This window comes from Oncorhynchus kisutch, unplaced genomic scaffold, assembly GCF_002021735.2.
Source record: "Oncorhynchus kisutch isolate 150728-3 unplaced genomic scaffold, Okis_V2 Okis06b-Okis10b_hom, whole genome shotgun sequence".
Taxonomy (NCBI): Eukaryota; Metazoa; Chordata; class Actinopteri; order Salmoniformes; family Salmonidae; genus Oncorhynchus; species Oncorhynchus kisutch.
This window is the reverse complement of record NW_022261983.1, coordinates 12,482,356-12,502,940: the sequence shown is the minus strand read 5'-3', so window position 1 is coordinate 12,502,940 and position 20,585 is coordinate 12,482,356. Positions and strand designations below refer to the sequence as shown.

General features: G+C 42.6%; 1 protein-coding gene across 3 annotated transcripts in view; it reads left to right on the top strand.

The window, feature by feature from the left end:
* Window positions 1–1,338: 1,338 nt before the first annotated feature.
* The window catches only part of LOC109884961 (heparan sulfate glucosamine 3-O-sulfotransferase 3B1-like), a 31,376-nt gene continuing 12,129 nt past the window's right edge, over window positions 1,339–20,585 (top strand). For all 3 annotated transcript variants that reach the window (XR_004206848.1, XR_004206847.1, XM_031814226.1), the window contains exon 1: window positions 1,339–2,483. Coding sequence is in view for 1 of the 3 variants with exons in the window: in XM_031814226.1 (XP_031670086.1) it covers window positions 1,897–2,483 (587 nt within the window). In the remaining 2 variants the exon portion in view is untranslated. The remainder of the gene's footprint in view (window positions 2,484–20,585) is intronic.

Genomic DNA, 20,585 nt, shown 5'->3' with positions numbered 1-20,585 from the left:
AACAGTCAAAGTCATCTCGAGTAGGCCTGCTGAGAAAACTGTTTCCAACTTCCTGAAGAAAATGGGTTTTCTGTTGGAACATGCCTGGGTGTATGGATTCAGATAAACACAGAGCACACGCATGCACACAAGGACACACAAACCCTCCCCATATCTAGCCTTGTGTGTGAGTGTGTGTGATGAGATAAGGGGATTATAGTGTCATTGTGGTGGTTCTGGTGAGACAGACTGACATGGCAAGCTCTTCAGTAATCTTCATAATCCATCTGAACACAATGGCTGCCCCCTGACCTTCCCTGGCCCACACACACAAGAAGAGGTACACACACACACACACACAAGAAGAGGTACACACACACACAAGAAGAGGTACACACACACACACACACACAAGAAGAGGTACACACACACTAGAAGAGGTACACACACACACACAAGAAGAGGTACACACACACACACAAGAAGAGGTACACACACACAAGAAGAGGTACACACACACACGCACACACTAGAAGTGGTACACACACACTAGAAGAGGTACACACACACAAGAAGAGGTACACACACACAAGAAGAGGTACACACACACACAAGAAGAGGCACACACACACACACACACACACACACACACACACACACACACACACACACACACCACACACACACACATGGACGCAAGCACACACACAAGCACACACACACACACACATCAATGCAAGCACACACACACACTAACAGACACAGACAGACTCACTGGCGCAGGCACGTGGGTTTGCACACACACCACTTGTAGCCTATACTTAAACTGTACATTAACGCGCATCTTGACTACCGGCTGGCAGGAGGGTACAGAAACCGCCTTAAATCGAGTAGTTACAACCCGTGACACCCTATCGCTGTTGCCCAGTGAAAGAATGCAACTTTACAAACTAGCCATTCAGCCTGGAACCGCAGGAGATTCAGGACATCTGCCCGCGACGTACCACGTCCTTTGCTCGCGCTGATCTCTCCGCATAAGACTATTGTCTCGTCTGGTCATGCAGAAAAGCACTTGTTCTAGCGGTAGATATTCTGATGCTAATTCCACTGGCAGTAAACAGATGTTGTGTTGATGCTGCCATGTTATCCATATGTTTGGGGTGTATAAAAGGATGTTTAAAACGCTATCATAATATTTGCTTTTGCATTTCAGCGGGTTGGATAGAGGATTCGGCTACTTCGCCAGTGACATAAGTTGATTTCCTTCAACAATTCCAGCCTGTTAAAGTAAAGTAAAGAAATAACAATTGAAATGTAGATTTTTTTAAATGATTTTATGTAAAAAAAAGTATATCATATTTTCAAGTTTTAAATATTAAACACGAAACACTTATAAGACAGTTATAATCAGCCTACATTATATGGTGACTATTACGCACGTAGCCATGATGTGTGAAGGGTTTATTGGCCTATAACTCCTCATTGGAAATAAAACAACAGATAATTATCTCTCACTACAGTCTTCTAGGATTGGTCGGCTCTACTGTCAATCATACGCCCCAAGCCTAAACGGGATGAATGGGATGTAGCCTACTCATCTATTCGCCGTAGTGCGCTCCCTCTCGCTCACACGCCTGTTGGCCAAGTGATGGGAGACAGCCACCGATACTTTGTTTTTACGCACAGGGTGCGGACACACCTGACCCGAGTATCTTTTCGTTTCGTTTGGAATTCCGTATGAATGGAGCTGGAAATTAGGTTCATTCATCACTAAATAATAAGAAGTCCGTTATAAGCAGCGTATAGGCAAGTTGTGGAATTATGTCAATTTCACCAGGATTTTTGCAGTGGAAGAGGAGCGAATAACTTTAGCCAATATGCGTTTTTGGATTATGACTCGTCTCGCCCGACTGTCCTATGGAATATAGCCCAATATATCAGAACCTGCATTTGGTCTCATCATCCCCCGTGAAGAATAAACTATTTGTTTTCTGCATCATGTTGTCCCTGTGGGTGTATATGATATATTGCTGCGTCGGATACTGTTCAACCATGCCAAGTCTGATGGTCAGTACAGCCAGCAGTAAACATTCACAACATCTCGAAACAGTTGACCCTAACAGAACTCAACCCCGACTCCAAAACGAAGGGGACTTGGAATCCGAACACCAAGAAGATCCGTTAGATTCTTTAGATCCGTTATTCGGCGCATCATCCAGGGACGTGTTAAATAATGAGAGTGATTTGGACAGCAGAGGAGGGGAGGACTGGGATGAGATTCGAAGCGAGCAGAGGACGTTGGATAATAATGTCGTGTCAAGTCTCTTTAACGTGTCAGGGCCGGTGGAGAGTAAGAAGTTGCCCCAGGCGATTATCATCGGGGTGAAGAAGGGAGGCACACGGGCGCTGCTGGAGTTCCTCCGCGTGCATCCCGACATTAGAGCTGTTGGGGCCGAGCCGCACTTCTTTGATCGGAACTATGACAAGGGACTGGAGTGGTACAGGTACATACACGTAATAACGTCTCATACACTTATAATAACGTTAACTGATCAGAATATAAACGAATTTTGTATATACTACTAAAATAATTCATAATTTGCCATTTAATTGAGCCCATCTATTTAATTTAATTTATTTCGTATCCCATCTTCATTTCTAGGCTACTATTCAGTCTATAACACATACATATGTCATAGGTTGGCTGGTCGATTAATGGGTTTCTGAGAAACACCGTTATTTTTAGAGACTCACAAAGAACATCAAACAAAACCTCAAGGCTGCCAGGGAAGAATATCTACGTTTAGAATATTATGTTCGCTGGCCTCTACATCTCTTCACATAGCTATTGGAGGACTAATGCATGCAGTGTCTATAAACACACCTCTAAGATAACATGCAACACTATGATTAGATGGACATATGGCCATTGTGCTGAGTGGAAAAAATAACCAGGTTGATTAGCATGGATTTAAACACACACACACATGGACATAAGCACACACACACACACACACACTCACACACACCACACACACACACACACATCAATGCAAGCACACACACACACACACACACACACACACACACACACACACACACACACACACACACACACACACACACACACACACACACACACACACACACACACACACAGAGAATAGAAATAGGCCTACGCCACACAATGGTAACAATTAGTTAAAGTAATCAGTGCCTGTAGTTAAGTTAATTAAAGTAGTGACCATTCACTGTGGCGCATGTGGTTGGTGAATATAGACCTACAGTAGTTCTGAAAAACTGTACCATGAATGTGCAGACACTATGGGTATCCAATGGAATGTGTTTATGAATGTATATCCTGTTCAAGGGGAAAATAAAACACATTTTCATTGGGCCAATAAAGCTATAATAAAGTTCTAATGAAGCTAGAAGTCTCTCCTCACAGTGTGATGAGTGTGAACTGAGGAATGTATCACTCTAACAGCTGACTACCAACTCAATACAATCTAAACACCACCTTGGTGTAGTCAACCACTCCATATAAAGTATAGTCCTGAGTCATAGGGAGAGTCCCAAATGGCACACATAGGCTCTGGTCAAAAGAAGTGGGAATAGGGTGCCATTTGGGACTAGGGCCGATATGGGCCTAATAAAAGGGCCCATATTCAATTACGCACCTTAAATGACACATAGAAACTGACTTGTTTGACAGTTCCTTCTAGAGCTCAGACAAACATTCTACAGCTTCCATTCAGTTTGATAGTTCCTTCTAGAGCTCAGACAAACATTCGACAGCTTCCATTCCGTTTGACAGTTCTACAGCTTCCATTCAGTTTGACAATTCCTTCTGGAGCTCAGACAAACATTATTCAGCTTCCATTCAGTTTGACAGTTCCTTCTCGAGCTCAGAGAAACATTATAGAGCTTTTATTCAGTTTGACAGTTCCTCCTAGAGGTCAGACAAACATTCTACAGCTTCCATTCAGTTTGACAGTTCCTTCTAGAGCTCAGACAAACATTCTTCAGCTTCCATTCAGTTTGACAGTTCCTTCTCGAGCTCAGAGAAACATTATAGAGCTTTTATTCAGTTTGACAGTTCCTTCTAGAGCTCAGATAAACATTCTACAGCTTCCATTCAGTTTGATAGTTCCTTCTCGAGCTCAGAGAAACATTATAGAGCTTCTATTCAGTTTTTCTTCTGGAGTTTAGACCCAAACAGCACATGGTTTACTGCCAGGAGTAAACAGACTAAATTATGACATCATCCCCTAGCAGCCAGAAGCATCGTAATTCAATTGAGTGCTCCCGGTTCCAGGGATCGATTCTTAGGCTGTGATTCCCTTTACGACAACACAGCTTTAACCATGCTTGGTTCCCAAATGGCACCCTATTCCCTATATAGAGCACTACTTCTGAACGGAGCTCATAGAGCTCATATCACACTATGTAGGGCATAGGGTGCCACTTGGGACACAGACAATGAGTTAATTTCAAATTCCAGGGATCCAAAGCTATAGGAACAGTGAACAGTTTGCCCAGTGTTCAACAATGTGTGGTTGTAATGATCAATATCTCAGTGCATCTCAGTGAGTTCCCAGTGTTAGCTAGACCTGTTGTAACCCACAGCATCACAACAGGCCTCTCTCTCTGTTCTAAACAACTATAACCTGTTCCTGATTCAATCATTGACATGACCTCCGTAAAGTATCAGAGTGATATGTAAAGTTAAATCATTTCAGGAATTCTGCGGCTTTTAATTGAAGACTGAAAAACAGCAGATGAGCCACTTTATCAACATTGAAACGTGTACCTTTGTTGGTTTCTTTGAGGAGCCATCTACATGGACTTGAGCCATCTAAATTGAGCCATCTACATGGACTTGAGCCATCTACATGGACTTGAGCCATCTACATGGACTTGAGCCATCTACATGGACTTGAGCCATCTAAATTGAGCCATCTACATGGACTTGAGCCATCTACATGGACTTGAGCCATCTACATGGACTTGAGCCATCTACATGGACTTGAGCCATCTACATTGAGCCATCTACATGGACTTGAGCCATCTAAATTGAGCCATCTAAATGGACTTGAGCCATCTACATGGACTTGAGCCATCTAAATTGAGCCATCTACATGGACTTGAGCCATCTACATGGACTTGAGCCATCTACATGGACTTGAGCCATCTAAATTGAGCCATCTACATGGACTTGAACCATCTACATGGACTTGAGCCATCTAAATCGAGCCATCTAAATGGACTTGAGACATCTAAATTGAGCCATCTAAATGGACTTGAGCCATCTAAATCGAGCCATCTACATGGACTTGAGCCATCTACATGGACTTGAGCCATCTACATTGAGCCATCTACATGGACTTGAGCCATCTAAATTGAGCCATCTACATGGACTTGAGCCATCTACATGGACTTGAGCCATCTACATTGAGCCATCTACATGGACTTGAGCCATCTACATGGACTTGAGCCATGGAGATTAGCAGTCAATGTCAACGGCTCCTTAATGCTACTAGTTCAACGCTGTCTTCATCAACCTCTCTTCATGACCCTACAATGGAGGAAGACAGGGGAGCTAAGTTCAAACAACTTCTGGGTTCAGCTGCTCCAAGACACTTGTGTTGAGGTTGACCAACGCACTGTGACGGGGGGGGGGGGGGGGGGGGGGTCTTTAGTGCCTCTTCACTGACTGAGAAGAGAAGAGATGACATTCAACAAGGAACGACAGTTTCTTCCTCTGGTGGTTTATGGAGTCTTTAAGCATCATATTTCATGACTCGATCAGAACGGCAAACTGATGTAGTAGGATCTGTGTTGATCATAGAAGCTGGAGGCTATTGGCGGAGATAAAGAGCTGGAAGACAGTAAACGTCTGAGTGACATCTGACATATTTATGTTAGCTAAAGGTGAACATGCAAAAGCTCATCCTCTGGCTCAGAACTGGTATTTCTAAACACATTAGAGCTGCAGGTTCATGACTGTGTAGGCCTACAGTAAGTATCCACAGTGGAGAAACATAGTGCAGGTGTATATGTAGGATGTAATGAAAGAACCCTGTATCTGATTGCCTGGAGTGGTTGTTAGGTTAATTAAAACCCCTCAGCTTGAGTAAAGCCCAGACAGACCATTCAGACCCCAGCCAGACCATTCAGACCCCAGTCAGACCATTCAGACCCCAGTCAGACCATTCAGACCCCAGTCAGACTAGAGCACCATGACCTCAGACAGCCAAGGAACAATACAGCCACCCATTAATGATGCTTCTGTTCAGGGACTAGGGAGGGAGGGAGGGAGGGAGGGAGGGAGGGAGGGAGGGAGAGAGGGAGGGAGGGAGGGGGAGGGAGAGAGGGAGGGAAGGAGGGGAAACCCCACAGGTGTCTGTACTAATGACCATCACTAGTGACCGTCACCACCCTGGATCAACAGAGTCATCTCCCTCTACTCTGTCTTTTAGTGAAGTCACAGTGGAGGGAGGGAGGGCCGAGGTCACATGGTCATCCACATACCAACCAGTAAACTTACTGTTAAAACATTCTAGATGATCAGAAAGGGTGCCAGTTATTCAGGGTTACTTGAGCAGGCCCAACTTGTTCACCATGGAGGACAGTCCTCTTACCATGAGGTTAGTTATTTCAGTGTTGGTCCTAACTTTATCCTTAGGAGGGGATGGACAGGGAGAGGGTATGGTGTGGCTTGACTAACTCTCATAAAGCCTCCGCCACTGTGCTTGGGGAGAGGAGGTGCAGGGGAGGGGAGAGAGGGGGCTGAGGAGCAGCTCTGCTGGGTGGCCTGGTTCAGGCCCGTCCCCCGTGGAGGCATTGATCTCTGCTGCCCACATCTCCACACTGTTGGTCCAACAGTGCTGTAGAAGCCCCCCACCCTGCAGTCTAGAGCCACACAGAGAGGAGAGGCCATACACATAGAATAACTACAACACACAATATGGTCGCCTTGAAAGGGGATTCTCATCTAGTCCTTCTATTTCTATGGCCAAGGCCTGGCGCAGCGGGGACTCCGGCTACAGATATAGCCAGTTGGCCACGTTTTCACGGAATATAGACGTGCTTACACCAAGAGGCAGAAAGACAGGAGCTGCCAGACAAATTGTAGGCTGCACGCTCACACATACAGGAGGGAGGGAGCGCGGGAGGAGGGAGCGCAGGAGGAGGGAGCTCCCAAAGGCAGTGGGAATGTTCTTTTCCATTCCAACCGTCCTCCTCCTTTCTCTATAAGTCTCTGTTTTATTTCCCAGTTAGACTTCTTGACTTATTCTCTTCTTGATACTATGAATTTAGAGAGTAGAACATCTGGGCACCACATGCTGCTGGAATCAAAAGGCATGAAGTGATCCTGGAAAACGAACCCGTTCTGTTGAAATGTGACATGAAGTGATCCTGGAAAACGAACCCGTTCTGTTGAAATATGACATGAAGTGATCCTGGAAAACGAACCCGTTCTGTTGAAATATGACATGAAGTGATCCTGGAAAACGAACCCGTTCTGTTGAAATATGACATGAAGTGATCCTGGAAAACGAACCCGTTCTGTTGAAATGTGACATGAAGTGATCCTGGAAAACGAACCCGTTCTGTTGAAATGTGACATGAAGTGATCCTGGAAAACAAACCCATTTTGTTGAAATGTGATAGTGTGGGGTTTTTCTATTCTCGTCAGCTTGCTATCTCACTGACATTGTCAGAGGAAGGGAAACTGGGTGGGAGCTGGGTCGGAGCTGGGTGGGAGCTGGGTGGGAGCTGGGTGGGAGCTGGGTCGGAGCTGGGTGGGAGCTGGGTAGGAGCTGGGTCGGAGCTGGATGGGAGCTGGGTCGGAGCTGGGTGGGAGCTGGGTGGGAGCTGGGTGGGAGCTGGGTCGGAGCTGGGTGGGAGCTGGGTGGGAGCTGGGTCGGAGCTGGGTGGGAGCTGGGTCGGAGCTGGGTGGGAGCTGGTTCGGAGCTGGGTCGGAGCTGGGTGGGAGCTGGTTCGGAGCTGGGTGTGAGCTTGGTGGGAGCTGGTTCGGAGCTGGGTGTGAGCTTGGTGGGAGCTGGGTGGGAGCTGGGTCGGAGCTGGGTTTGGGATAGGTGTATACAGAGAAAGATGGGGCTGAGTCCCAATTAGCACCCTATCCCCTATATAATGCACTACGTTTGACCAGAGCTTTATCTGCCCTGGTCAAAAGTAGTGCCTTTTCTAGGAAATAGAGTGCTGTTGGGGACGCAGCCAGAGAGAGGGCAGTAAATTGAAAGTGAGTCTTTAGAATCTGCAGTGGCGGTGGGGGTGTACAGCTGTCTGAAAGAGGAGCAGAGGAACCCCTGGGGTTTGTATTAACCCTAGTGATAATAGAACAGGGCCATTCGAGGGAAACATGGTTTCTCTTCACTTTATGTTGTATGCAAGTGCTTTTTCAACTTGAATCCTTCAGAATGTTGCCTTCAAATGGAACTCTGGGTTCTGGAACTCTGGGTTCTGGAACTCTGGGTTCTGGAACTCTGGGTTCTGGAACTCTGGATTCTGAAACTCTGGGTTCTGGAACTCTGGGTTCTGGAACTCTGGATTCTGGAACTCTGGGTTCTGGAACTCTGGGTTCTGGAACTCTGAGGCCAGCAGGATGGACAGATTGTTAACACTGAGCCTCAGTGTTCTCTATTCTGTTCTGAAAGTTGACTCTCCTCCTGAGGTCTTTCAGAGGGAGAAGTTATATTTCCCTTCAGGTAGTTCATACAAGTACATTTCTTTTTGCTGACTACAAACTCTTAGTAGTTTTTATGGACAGGGGAATAAAATGGTTTAAGAAGCAGGAAAGCCATCCATGTAGATTCTTCCCAGCTAAATTCAATGCATCAGCATATTGATAGGCAGGAAAAGAACAGAACATCTGTTGAGAATGAGGAACGGGCCCAACGGGGGGCTACAGTAGGTATTGAAATATGCTGACATTTGTTTCTGAACATTCCCGAAATAGTTGACTTTTAGCTGACGCAGCTCTGTGAACGGTATCGGTTAAAGACCTACTTTTACTTCTTGGACTCTTCAATAGCTGGAAAACTAAAGTTAATCTCTCATCAAACTATTATCAATCAGGGATGGAAACTGTCATTTCAGGTGGTAAAACCCGGGGGTTTTATAGGAGGTCATCAGACCACAGCACTTTGTCAGACACTTAGAAGAACATGAACACATTGTGGTTCAGTTCAGTTGTTTAGTTTTCTCCTTCTCTGTCCTCCTGGAGTTGTTGTGTAGTTCTCTCCTTCTCTGTCATCCTGGAGTTGTTTAGTTCTCTCCTTCTATGTCCTCCTGGAGTTGTTTAGTTCTCTCCTTCTCTGTCCTCCTGGAGTTGTTGTTTAGTTCTCTCCTTCTCTGTCATCCTGGAGTTGTTGTGTAGTTCTCTCCTTCTCTGTCCTCCTGGAGTTGTTGTTTAGTTCTCTCCTTCTCTGTCCTCCTGGAGTTGTTGTTTATTCTCTCCTTCTCTGTCCTCCTGGAGTTGTTGTTTAGTTCTCTCCTTCTCTGTCCTCCTGGAGTTGTTGTTTAGTTCTCTCCTTCTCTGTCCTCCTGGAGTTGTTGTTTAGTTCTCTCCTTCTCTGTCCTCCTGGAGTTGTTTAGTTCTCTCCTTCTCTGTCCTCCTGGAGTTGTTGTTTAGTTCTCTCCTTCTCTGTCCTCCTGGAGTTGTTGTTTATTCTCTCCTTCTCTGTCCTCCTGGAGTTGTTGTTTATTCTCTCCTTCTCTGTCCTCCTGGAGTTGTTGTGTAGTTCTCTCCTTCTCTGTCCTCCTGGAGTTGTTGTTTAGTTCTCTCCTTCTCTGTCCTCCTGGAGTTGTTTAGTTCTCTCCTTCTCTGTCCTCCTGGAGTTGTTGTGTAGTTCTCTCTGTCCTCCTGGAGTTGTTGTTTAGTTCTCTCCTTCTCTATCCTCCTGGAGTTGTTGTTTAGTTCTCTCCTTCTCTATCCTCCTGGAGTTGTTGTTTAGTTCTCTCCTTCTCTGTCCTCCTGGAGTTGTTGTTTAGTTCTCTCCTTCTCTGTCCTCCTGGAGTTGTTTAGTTCTCTCCTTCTCTGTCCTCCTGGAGTTGTTGTTTAGTTCTCTCCTTCTCTGTCCTCCTGGAGTTGTTGTTTAGTTCTCTCCTTCTCTATCCTCCTGGAGTTGTTGTTTAGTTCTCTCCTTCTCTATCCTCCTGGAGTTGTTTAGTTCTCTCCTTCTCTGTCCTCCTGGAGTTTGTTGTTTAGTTCTCTCCTTCTCTGTCCTCCTGGAGTTGTTTAGTTCTCTCCTTCTCTGTCCTCCTGGAGTTGTTGTTTAGTTCTCTCCTTCTCTATCCTCCTGGAGTTGTTGTTTAGTTCTCTAGACCTGCACATCTCTGATGTGATTACTGATCAGATCCTGTCAGAAGGTTGTCCATCCCTGATGTTATTACTGATCAGGTCCTGTCAGACTGTTGTACATCTCTGATGTGATTACTGATCAGGTCCTGTCAGACTGTTGTACATCTCTGATGTTATTACTGATCAGATCCTGTCAGACTGTAGACCTGCACATCCCTGCAGCAGCTAGGATAGAGCCATGAGTTGAATTTCCAAAGTAATTTATCAAACAAATCACCTTGCAGGAAACATATAGTTTTGGGCAGGAAGAAGTTTCTTTCGCAGAATATTTTGTCACATTTTGCAGAACATTTATTTTGCTGACTGTAAGTCGCTCTGGATAAGACAGTCTGCTAAATGGTCAAAATGTATAACTGTAATTGATCCATCCTTGCCACCCTGACAGAGGTGTTGGGTCTGTTGTTCTGTTAACAGCAGGTAGGCAGAGAGTGATAAAACTGCTATGCGGTAGCGCAAGGCTGAAAGTGACAGATCTATGGGTGGCAAGGAGCTAACCCGAAAGGTTGCTGGTTCGAATCCTCAGCCAACTAGTTAAAACATCTGTTCATGTGCCCTTGAGCAAGGCACTTAACCCTAATTGACCCTGTAAATGTAAAACCAGAGGAGGGCATACACATTACGCCTCTTCCCTGCACTTCTCCTCTCACCTTCTCTCTAGACCTGGGCCTCTTCTCCGCCCTTCTTCTCCTATCTCCTCTCTAGACCTGGGCCTCTTCTCCACCCTTCTCCTTTCATCTTCTCTCTAGACCTGGGCCTCTTCCCTGTCCTTCTCCTCTCACATTCTCTCTAGACCTGGGCCTCTTCTCCGCCCTTCTCCTCTCATCTTCTCTCTAGACCTGGGCCTCTTCTCTGCCCTTCTCCTCTCACCTTCTCTCTAGACCTGGGCCTCTTCTCCGCCCTTCTCCTCTCATCTTCTCTCTAGACCTGGGCCTCTTCTCCGCCCTTCTCCTCTCGTCTTCTCTCTAGACCTGGGCCTCTTCTCCGCCCTTCTCCTCTCATCTTCTCTCTAGACCTGGGCCTTCTTCCAACTGTTAATCAGGTGTCCTTGATTCCTGCTGCTGCATATTGCTGGTATGAGAAGGGTAGAGGAGTGGATAGAAAAGGAGGGGAGGAGAGCATGGGAAAACCTTTCTCTGCATTATCTGTGTTGACAGGAATGCTGTAGAGATATTGGAACATAAGAGCACAGTGAAGAAGGCACTGAGTGCACAGAGAGAGAGAGAGAGAGAGAGAGAGAGAGAGAGTGATGAGAACGTCTTTTACACGGTTGATAAGAGAACGTTCCACCGGTATCTACGACCAAAGAACAGCCTCATCCTTCCTTCTAAGAAGCTGTTCTCTTTGATTCATGTCTGGAACTTGTCTAACAGAAATGTTGCCAGATTATTCTGAGTGTCTGCATACCATCACCTCTTAGCCCGTGTCTGGTGGTCTGAGGAGAGGAGTGGTTCCCACAGTAGTAGAACCTATGGTCCTGGTCCTCCCCTCTGAGCTGGTAGATAGTAATGGACACTATAGTCCTGGGGAATCCTCCCCTCTGAGCTGGTAGATAGTAATGGACACTATAGTCCTGGGGAATCCTCCCCTCTGAGCTGGTAGATAGTAATGGACACTATAGTCCTGGGGAATCATCCCCTCTGAGCTGGTAGATAGTAATGGACACTATAGTCCTGGGGAATCCTCCCCTCTGAGCTGGTAGATAGTAGTAGAGCCTATAGTCCTGGTGAATCCTGTCTGTTTAAATTCTAATCATGATCGTAGTTAATAAGTTATTGAAAGCCTGTGCTCACCTCATTCAGATTACAATGGACCAGTTATGGAAGTACCGTTTTATTTGGATATAAAGGTAGAGATAAAAGTACATGACTATACACCACACCCCTTCCCCAAGTCAGCCGACAGCAACAGCCAAGCACAACAACAAGCTCCATAGAGCCAGTCAGTCAGGGATGTAAATTCCTACCTTTGAACCTATTCCCTGATAGCAACAGATATCAACACTGACCAGCAGCTTCAAACAGCCTCTGTCTAGAAGGAGATTGGTTAATGAAGTCACCTGACTGACCAGCAGCTTCAAACAGCCTCTGTCTAGAAGGAGATTGGTTAATGAAGTCACCTGACAGACCAGCAGCATCAAACAGCCTCTGTCTAGAAGGAGATTGGTTAATGAAGTCACCTGACAGACCAGCAGCTTCAAACAGCCTCTGTCTAGAAGGAGATTGGTTAATGAAGTCACCTGACAGACCAGCAGCTTCAAACAGCCTCTGTCTAGAAGGAGATTGGTTAATGAAGTCACCTGACTGACCAGCAGCATCAAACAGCCTCTGTCTAGAAGGAGATTGGTTAATGAAGTCACCTGACAGACCAGCAGCATCAAACAGCCTCTGTCTAGAAGGAGATTGGTTAATGAAGTCACCTGACAGACCAGCAGCATCAAACAGCCTCTGTCTAGAAGGAGATTGGTTAATGAAGTCACCTGACAGACCAGCAGCATCAAACAGCCTCTGTCTAGAAGGAGATTGGTTAATGAAGTCACCTGACAGACCAGCAGCTTCAAACAGCCTCTGTCTAGAAGGAGATTGGTTAATGAAGTCACCTGACAGACCAGCAGCATCAAACAGCCTCTGTCTAGAAGGAGATTGGTTAATGAAGTCACCTGACAGACCAGCAGCTTCAAACAGCCTCTGTCTAGAAGGAGATTGGTTAATGAAGTCACCTGACAGACCAGCAGCTTCAAACAGCCTCTGTCTAGAAGGAGATTGGTTAATGAAGTCACCTGACAGACCAGCAGCATCAAACAGCCTCTGTTTAGAAGGAGATTGGTTAATGAAGTCACCTGACAGACCAGCAGCATCAAACAGCCTCTGTCTAGAAGGAGATTGGTTAATGAAGTCACCTGACAGACCAGCAGCATCAAACAGCCTCTGTCTAGAAGGAGATTGGTTAATGAAGTCACCTGACAGACCAGCAGCTTCAAACAGCCTCTGTCTAGAAGGAGATTGGTTAATGAAGTCACCTGACAGACCAGCAGACACAACACAGCAGTTTCACAGCTCACACAGACACACAGTGATTAGGGGCTGGAGCTAGGAGTTATCTAGTGGTTCGGGAGGAGGAAGAAGAGGAGGAGGAGGAAGAGCAGGAGGAGGAGGACAGGAAGTGTATGTTACATCTCTATTGGCTGATAGAGGAAGATGCTTTGCAACCTATTGGTTCCTCCAGGCAATCTAGGTTATTAACACAGAAACAATTGTGAAAGATTGTTACATCTGCCCCCAAGGGCACTCTTCTTCACTCCTCTAGCCTGAGACGGTGTTCCCTCTCTGTCTCTCTGTTCTTCTCTCTCGCTTTCTCTTTGTCTCTCTTTCTCATCTCTATTATTTCTCTCTCTCGTTCTCATTCTCTCTCTTCTCTCCTCTCTATCTTACTCTCTCTTCTCTCCTCTCTATCTTACTCTCTCTTTCTCTCCTCTCTATCTTACTCTCTCTTTCTCTCCTCTCTATCTTACTCTCTCTTCTCTCCTCTCTATCTTACTCTCTCTTCTCTCCTCTCTATCTTACTCTCTCTTCTCTCCTCTCTATCTTACTCTCTCTTCTCTCCTCTCTATCTTACTCTCTCTTCTCTCCTCTCTATCTTACTCTCTCTTCTCTCCTCTCTATCTTACTCTCTCTTCTCTCCTCTCTATCTTACTCTCTCTTCTCTCCTCTCTATCTTACTCTCTCTTCTCTCCTCTCTATCTTACTCTCTCTTCTCTCCTCTCTATCTTACTCTCTCTTCTCTCCTCTCTATCTTACTCTCTCTTCTCTCCTCTCTATCTTACTCTCTCTTCTCTCCTCTCTATCTTACTCTCTCTTCTCTCCTCTCTATCTTACTCTCTCTTCTCTCCCTCTCAATTAAATGAAATTCAAATGGCTTTTTTAGATTTATTTGTGGGTCTGTGTGATCTGAGGGAAATATGTGTCTCTAATATGGTCATACATTTGTCTGGAGGTTAGGAAGTGCAGCTCAGTTTCCACCTTGTGGGCAGTGAGCACAGAGCCAGGTCTGCCAACAGCAGCCTCTCTCAATAGTAAGGCTCTGCTCACTGAGTCTGTACATAGTCAAAGCTTTCCTTCATTTTGGGTCAGTCTCAGTGGTCAGTATTCTGCCACTATGTACTCTCTGTTTAGGGCCAAATATAATTCTAGTTTGCTCTGGGTTGTTTTGTTAATTCTTTCCAGTGTGTCAAGTAATTATCTTTTTGTTTTCTCGTGATTTGGTTGGGTCTAATTGTGCTGCTGTCCTGGGGCTCTGTAGGGTGTGTTTGTGTTTGTGAACAGAGCCCCAGGACCAGCTTGCTTAGGCGACTCTTCTCCAGGTTCATCTCTCTGTAGGTGATGGCTTTGTTATGGAAGGTTTGGGAATCACTTCATTTTAGGTGGTTGTAGAATTGAATTACTCTTTTCTGGATTTTGATAATTATCGGGTATCGGCCTAATTCTGCTCTGCATGCATGATTTGGTGTTCTACGTTGTACACGGGGGATGTTTTTGCAGAATTCTGCATGCAGTGTCAATTTGGTGTTTGTCCCATTTTGTAAATGATTGGTCAGTGAGCGGACCCCAGATCTCACAAACAGAAAGGGCACTGGGTTCTGTAACTGAAGGGTTTTTAGACAGGTCCTATTTAGTGTGTCAAATGTTCCTTTTTATGTATGCTGTTTTGTGCTCTGGGGCATCATGGGAGATGGAATTTGGTATTTGTCGTCCTGGCAACTGGACCGTTTTTGGAACACCATTATTTTTGGTCTTACTGAGATTTACTGTCAGGGCCCTGGTCTGGCAGAATCTGTGCAGAATATCTAAGTGCTGCTGTAGGCTTTCCTTGGTCGGGGACAGAAGCACCAGATCATCAGCAAATAGGAGAATTTGATTTAGTAGGTTGAGCTGCATACCTGTCTCACCCCACAGCCTTGTGGAAAGAAATGTGTGTTTTTTGCCAATTTTAACAACACTTGTTGGGTGTGTACATGGATTTTATAATGTCGTATGATTTCCCCCCAACACCGCTTTCAAACAATGTTTCTCTCTGTCTCTCTCTGTCTCTCTCTCTCTCTCTCTCTCTCTCCCTGTTTCTCTCTGTCTCTCTCTCTCTCTCTCTCTCTCTCTCTCTCTCATATCTATCTAATGCATTATTCATCCGTCTTCCATCCAGGTTTGTTTTGCTCTGGGACTAAAGTGTGCAGTTTGATTGGTAGTAAGTTTCTCTGTGACTCCCTCAGGGCCTTGACAAAATACACTCCGCTTGTGTATCCAAGAGATACGGCATATAATTGCAGAAGTGTTGCAGTGATGCTGATAGCGAGCTGTAGTGGTTGGTGTTTTGTTCACACCTCACACAGTAATAGGGAGAGAGGGAGATGGAAACGTATGAGTGGAGTGGAGAGAGATGGTATCGAGAGACTAATGGGGAAGAGGTTTTGTTGGTTTCTGTGATTGCGACAGAAGGAAAGAGCAACCCCCCTGTGTGTTTGTTTTGGAGTAATGAGGTCTTTCCAAAAGGAGCGTTCCCCATAGGTCAAGGACCCACCCCAAGGCTCCAGTCAGCAGTGCTCAGCTAGGGCTTTACCATGCCTGTTTCTGCAGTAGTTGGTTGCACATATTCAGAAGGAGATCAGCAAATACCTTACTTTTGACAAAGTAGTAGTTTAGTAGTATTTATAACTGTGTTAGTCATTGTTAAAAATAGTAATAACTCTACTTACGAGACAAATACTATCAACCAACCATCTCCTAATGTTAGTGACTGTACTAATGTAGTATTAGATATATACTACCAACCAACCATCTCCTAATGTTAGTGACTGTACTAATGTAGTATTAGATATATACTACCAACCAACCATCTCCTAATGTTAGTGACTGTACTAATGTAGTATTAGATATATACTACCATCCATCTCCTAATGTTAGTGACTGTACTAATGTAGTATTAGATATATACTACCAACCAACCATCTCCTAATGTTAGTCACTGTACTAATGTAGTATTAGATATATACTACCAACCAACCATCTCCTAATGTTAGTCACTGTACTAATGTAGTATTAGATATATACTACCAACCATCTCCTAATGTTAGTCACTGTACTAATGTAGTATTAGATATATACTACCAACCAACCATCTCCTAATGTTAGTGACTGTACTAATGTAGTATTAGATATATACTACCAACCATCTCCTAATGTTAGTGACTGTACTAATGTAGTATTAGATATATACTATCAACCATCTCCTAATGTTAGTCACTGTACTAATGTAGTATTAGATATATACTACCAACCATCTCCTAATGTTAGTGACTGTACTAATGTAGTATTAGATATATACTACCATCCATCTCCTAATGTTAGTGAATGTACTAATGTAGTAATAGATATATACTACCAACCATCTCCTAATGTTAGTCACTGTACTAATGTAGTATTAGATATATACTACCAACCAACCATCTCCTAATGTTAGTCACTGTACTAATGTAGTATTAGATATATACTACCAGCCATCTCCTAATGTTAGTCACTGTACTAATGTAGTATTAGATATATACTACCAACCAACCATCTCCTAATGTTAGTGACTGTACTAATGTAGTATTAGATATATACTACCAACCATCTCCTAATGTTAGTGACTGTACTAATGTAGTATTAGATATATACTACCAACCATCTCCTAATGTTAGTGACTGTACTAATGTAGTATTAGATATATACTACCAACCATCTCCTAATGTTAGTGACTGTACTAATGTAGTATTAGATATATACTACCAACCATCTCCTAATGTTAGTCACTGTACTAATGTAGTATTAGATATATACTACCAACCATCTCCTAATGTTAGTGAATGTACTAATGTAGTATTAGATATATACTACCAACCAACCATCTCCTAATGTTAGTCACTGTACTAATGTAGTATTAGATATATACTACCAACCATCTCCTAATGTTAGTGACTGTACTAATGTAGTATTAGATATATACTACCAACCATCTCCTAATGTTAGTGAATGTACTAATGTAGTAATAGATATATACTACCAACCAACCATCTCCTAATGTTAGTCACTGTACTAATGTAGTATTAGATATATACTACCAACCAACCATCTCCTAATGTTAGTCACTGTACTAATGTAGTATTAGATATATACTACCAACCAACCATCTCCTAATGTTAGTGACTGTACTAATGTAGTATTAGATATATACTACCATCCATCTCCTAATGTTAGTGACTGTACTAATGTAGTATTAGATATATACTACCAACCATCTCCTAATGTTAGTGACTGTACTAATGTAGTATTTGATATATACTACCAACCATCTCCTAATGTTAGTGACTGTACTAATGTAGTATTAGATATATACTACCAACCATCTCCTAATGTTAGTGACTGTACTAATGTAGTAATAGATATATACTACCAACCATCTCCTAATGTTAGTGACTGTACTAATGTAGTGTTAGATATATATACTACCAACCAACCATCTCCTAATGTTAGTCACTGTACTAATGTAGTATTAGATATATACTACCAACCAACCATCTCCTAATGTTAGTGACTGTACTAATGTAGTATTAGATATATACTACAACCATCTCCTAATGTTAGTGACTGTACTAATGTAGTATTAGATATATACTATCAACCATCTCCTAATGTTAGTCACTGTACTAATGTAGTATTAGATATATACTACCAACCATCTCCTAATGTTAGTGACTGTACTAATGTAGTATTAGATATATACTACCATCCATCTCCTAATGTTAGTGAATGTACTAATGTAGTAATAGATATATACTACCAACCATCTCCTAATGTTAGTCACTGTACTAATGTAGTATTAGATATATACTACCAACCAACCATCTCCTAATGTTAGTCACTGTACTAATGTAGTATTAGATATATACTACCAGCCATCTCCTAATGTTAGTCACTGTACTATGTAGTATTAGATATATACTACCAACCAACCATCTCCTAATGTTAGTGACTGTACTAATGTAGTATTAGATATATACTACCAACCATCTCCTAATGTTAGTGACTGTACTAATGTAGTATTAGATATATACTACCAACCATCTCCTAATGTTAGTGACTGTACTAATGTAGTATTAGATATATACTACCAACCATCTCCTATGTTAGTGACTGTACTAATGTAGTATTAGATATATACTACCAACCATCTCCTAATGTTAGTCACTGTACTAATGTAGTATTAGATATATACTACCAACCATCTCCTAATGTTAGTGAATGTACTAATGTAGTATTAGATATATACTACCCAACCAACCATCTCCTAATGTTAGTCACTGTACTAATGTAGTATTAGATATATACTACCAACCATCTCCTAATGTTAGTGACTGTACTAATGTAGTATTAGATATATACTACCAACCATCTCCTAATGTTAGTGAATGTACTAATGTAGTAATAGATATATACTACCAACCAACCATCTCCTAATGTTAGTCACTGTACTAATGTAGTATTAGATATATACTACCAACCAACCATCTCCTAATGTTAGTCACTGTACTAATGTAGTATTAGATATATACTACCAACCAACCATCTCCTAATGTTAGTGACTGTACTAATGTAGTATTAGATATATACTACCATCCATCTCCTAATGTTAGTGACTGTACTAATGTAGTATTAGATATATACTACCAACCATCTCCTAATGTTAGTGACTGTACTAATGTAGTATTTGATATATACTACCAACCATCTCCTAATGTTAGTGACTGTACTAATGTAGTATTAGAGTATATACTACCAAACCATCTCCTAATGTTAGTGACTGTACTAATGTAGTAATAGATATATACTACCAACCATCTCCTAATGTTAGTGACTGTACTAATGTAGTGTTAGATATATATACTACCAACCAACCATCTCCTAATGTTAGTCACTGTACTAATGTAGTATTAGATATATACTACCAACCAACCATCTCCTAATGTTAGTGACTGTACTAATGTAGTATTAGATATATACTACCATCCATCTCCTAATGTTAGTGACTGTACTAATGTAGTAATTAGATATATACTACCAACCATCTCCTAATGTTAGTCACTGTACTAATGTAGTATTAGATATATACTACCACCAACCATCTCCTAATGTTAGTCACTGTACTAATGTAGTATTAGATATATACTACCAGCCATCTCCTAATGTTAGTCACTGTACTAATGTAGTATTAGATATATACTACCAACCAACCATCTCCTAATGTTAGTGACTGTACTAATGTAGTATTAGATATATACTACCAACCATCTCCTAATGTTAGTGACTGTACTAATGTAGTATTAGATATATACTACCAACCATCTCCTAATGTTAGTGACTGTACTAATGTAGTATTAGATATATACTACCAACCATCTCCTAATGTTAGTGACTGTACTAATGTAGTATTAGATATATACTACCAACCATCTCCTAATGTTAGTCACTGTACTAATGTAGTATTAGATATATACTACCAACCATCTCCTAATGTTAGTGAATGTACTAATGTAGTATTAGATATATACTACCAACCAACCATCTCCTAATGTTAGTCACTGTACTAATGTAGTATTAGATATATACTACCAACCATCTCCTAATGTTAGTGACTGTACTAATGTAGTATTAGATATATACTACCAACCATCTCCTAATGTTAGTGATGTACTAATGTAGTAATAGATATATACTACCAACCAACATCTCCTAATGTTAGTCACTGTACTAATGTAGTATTAGATATATACTACCAACCAACCATCTCCTAATGTTAGTCACTGTACTAATGTAGTATTAGATATATACTACCAACCAACCATCTCCTAATGTTAGTGACTGTACTAATGTAGTATTAGATATATACTACCATCCATCTCCTAATGTTAGTGACTGTACTAATGTAGTATTAGATATATACTACCAACATCTCCTAATGTTAGTGACTGTACTAATGTAGTATTTGATATATACTACCAACCATCTCCTAATGTTAGTGACTGTACTAATGTAGTATTAGATATATACTACCAACCATCTCCTAATGTTAGTGGACTGTACTAATGTAGTAATAGATATATACTACCAACCATCTCCTAATGTTAGTGACT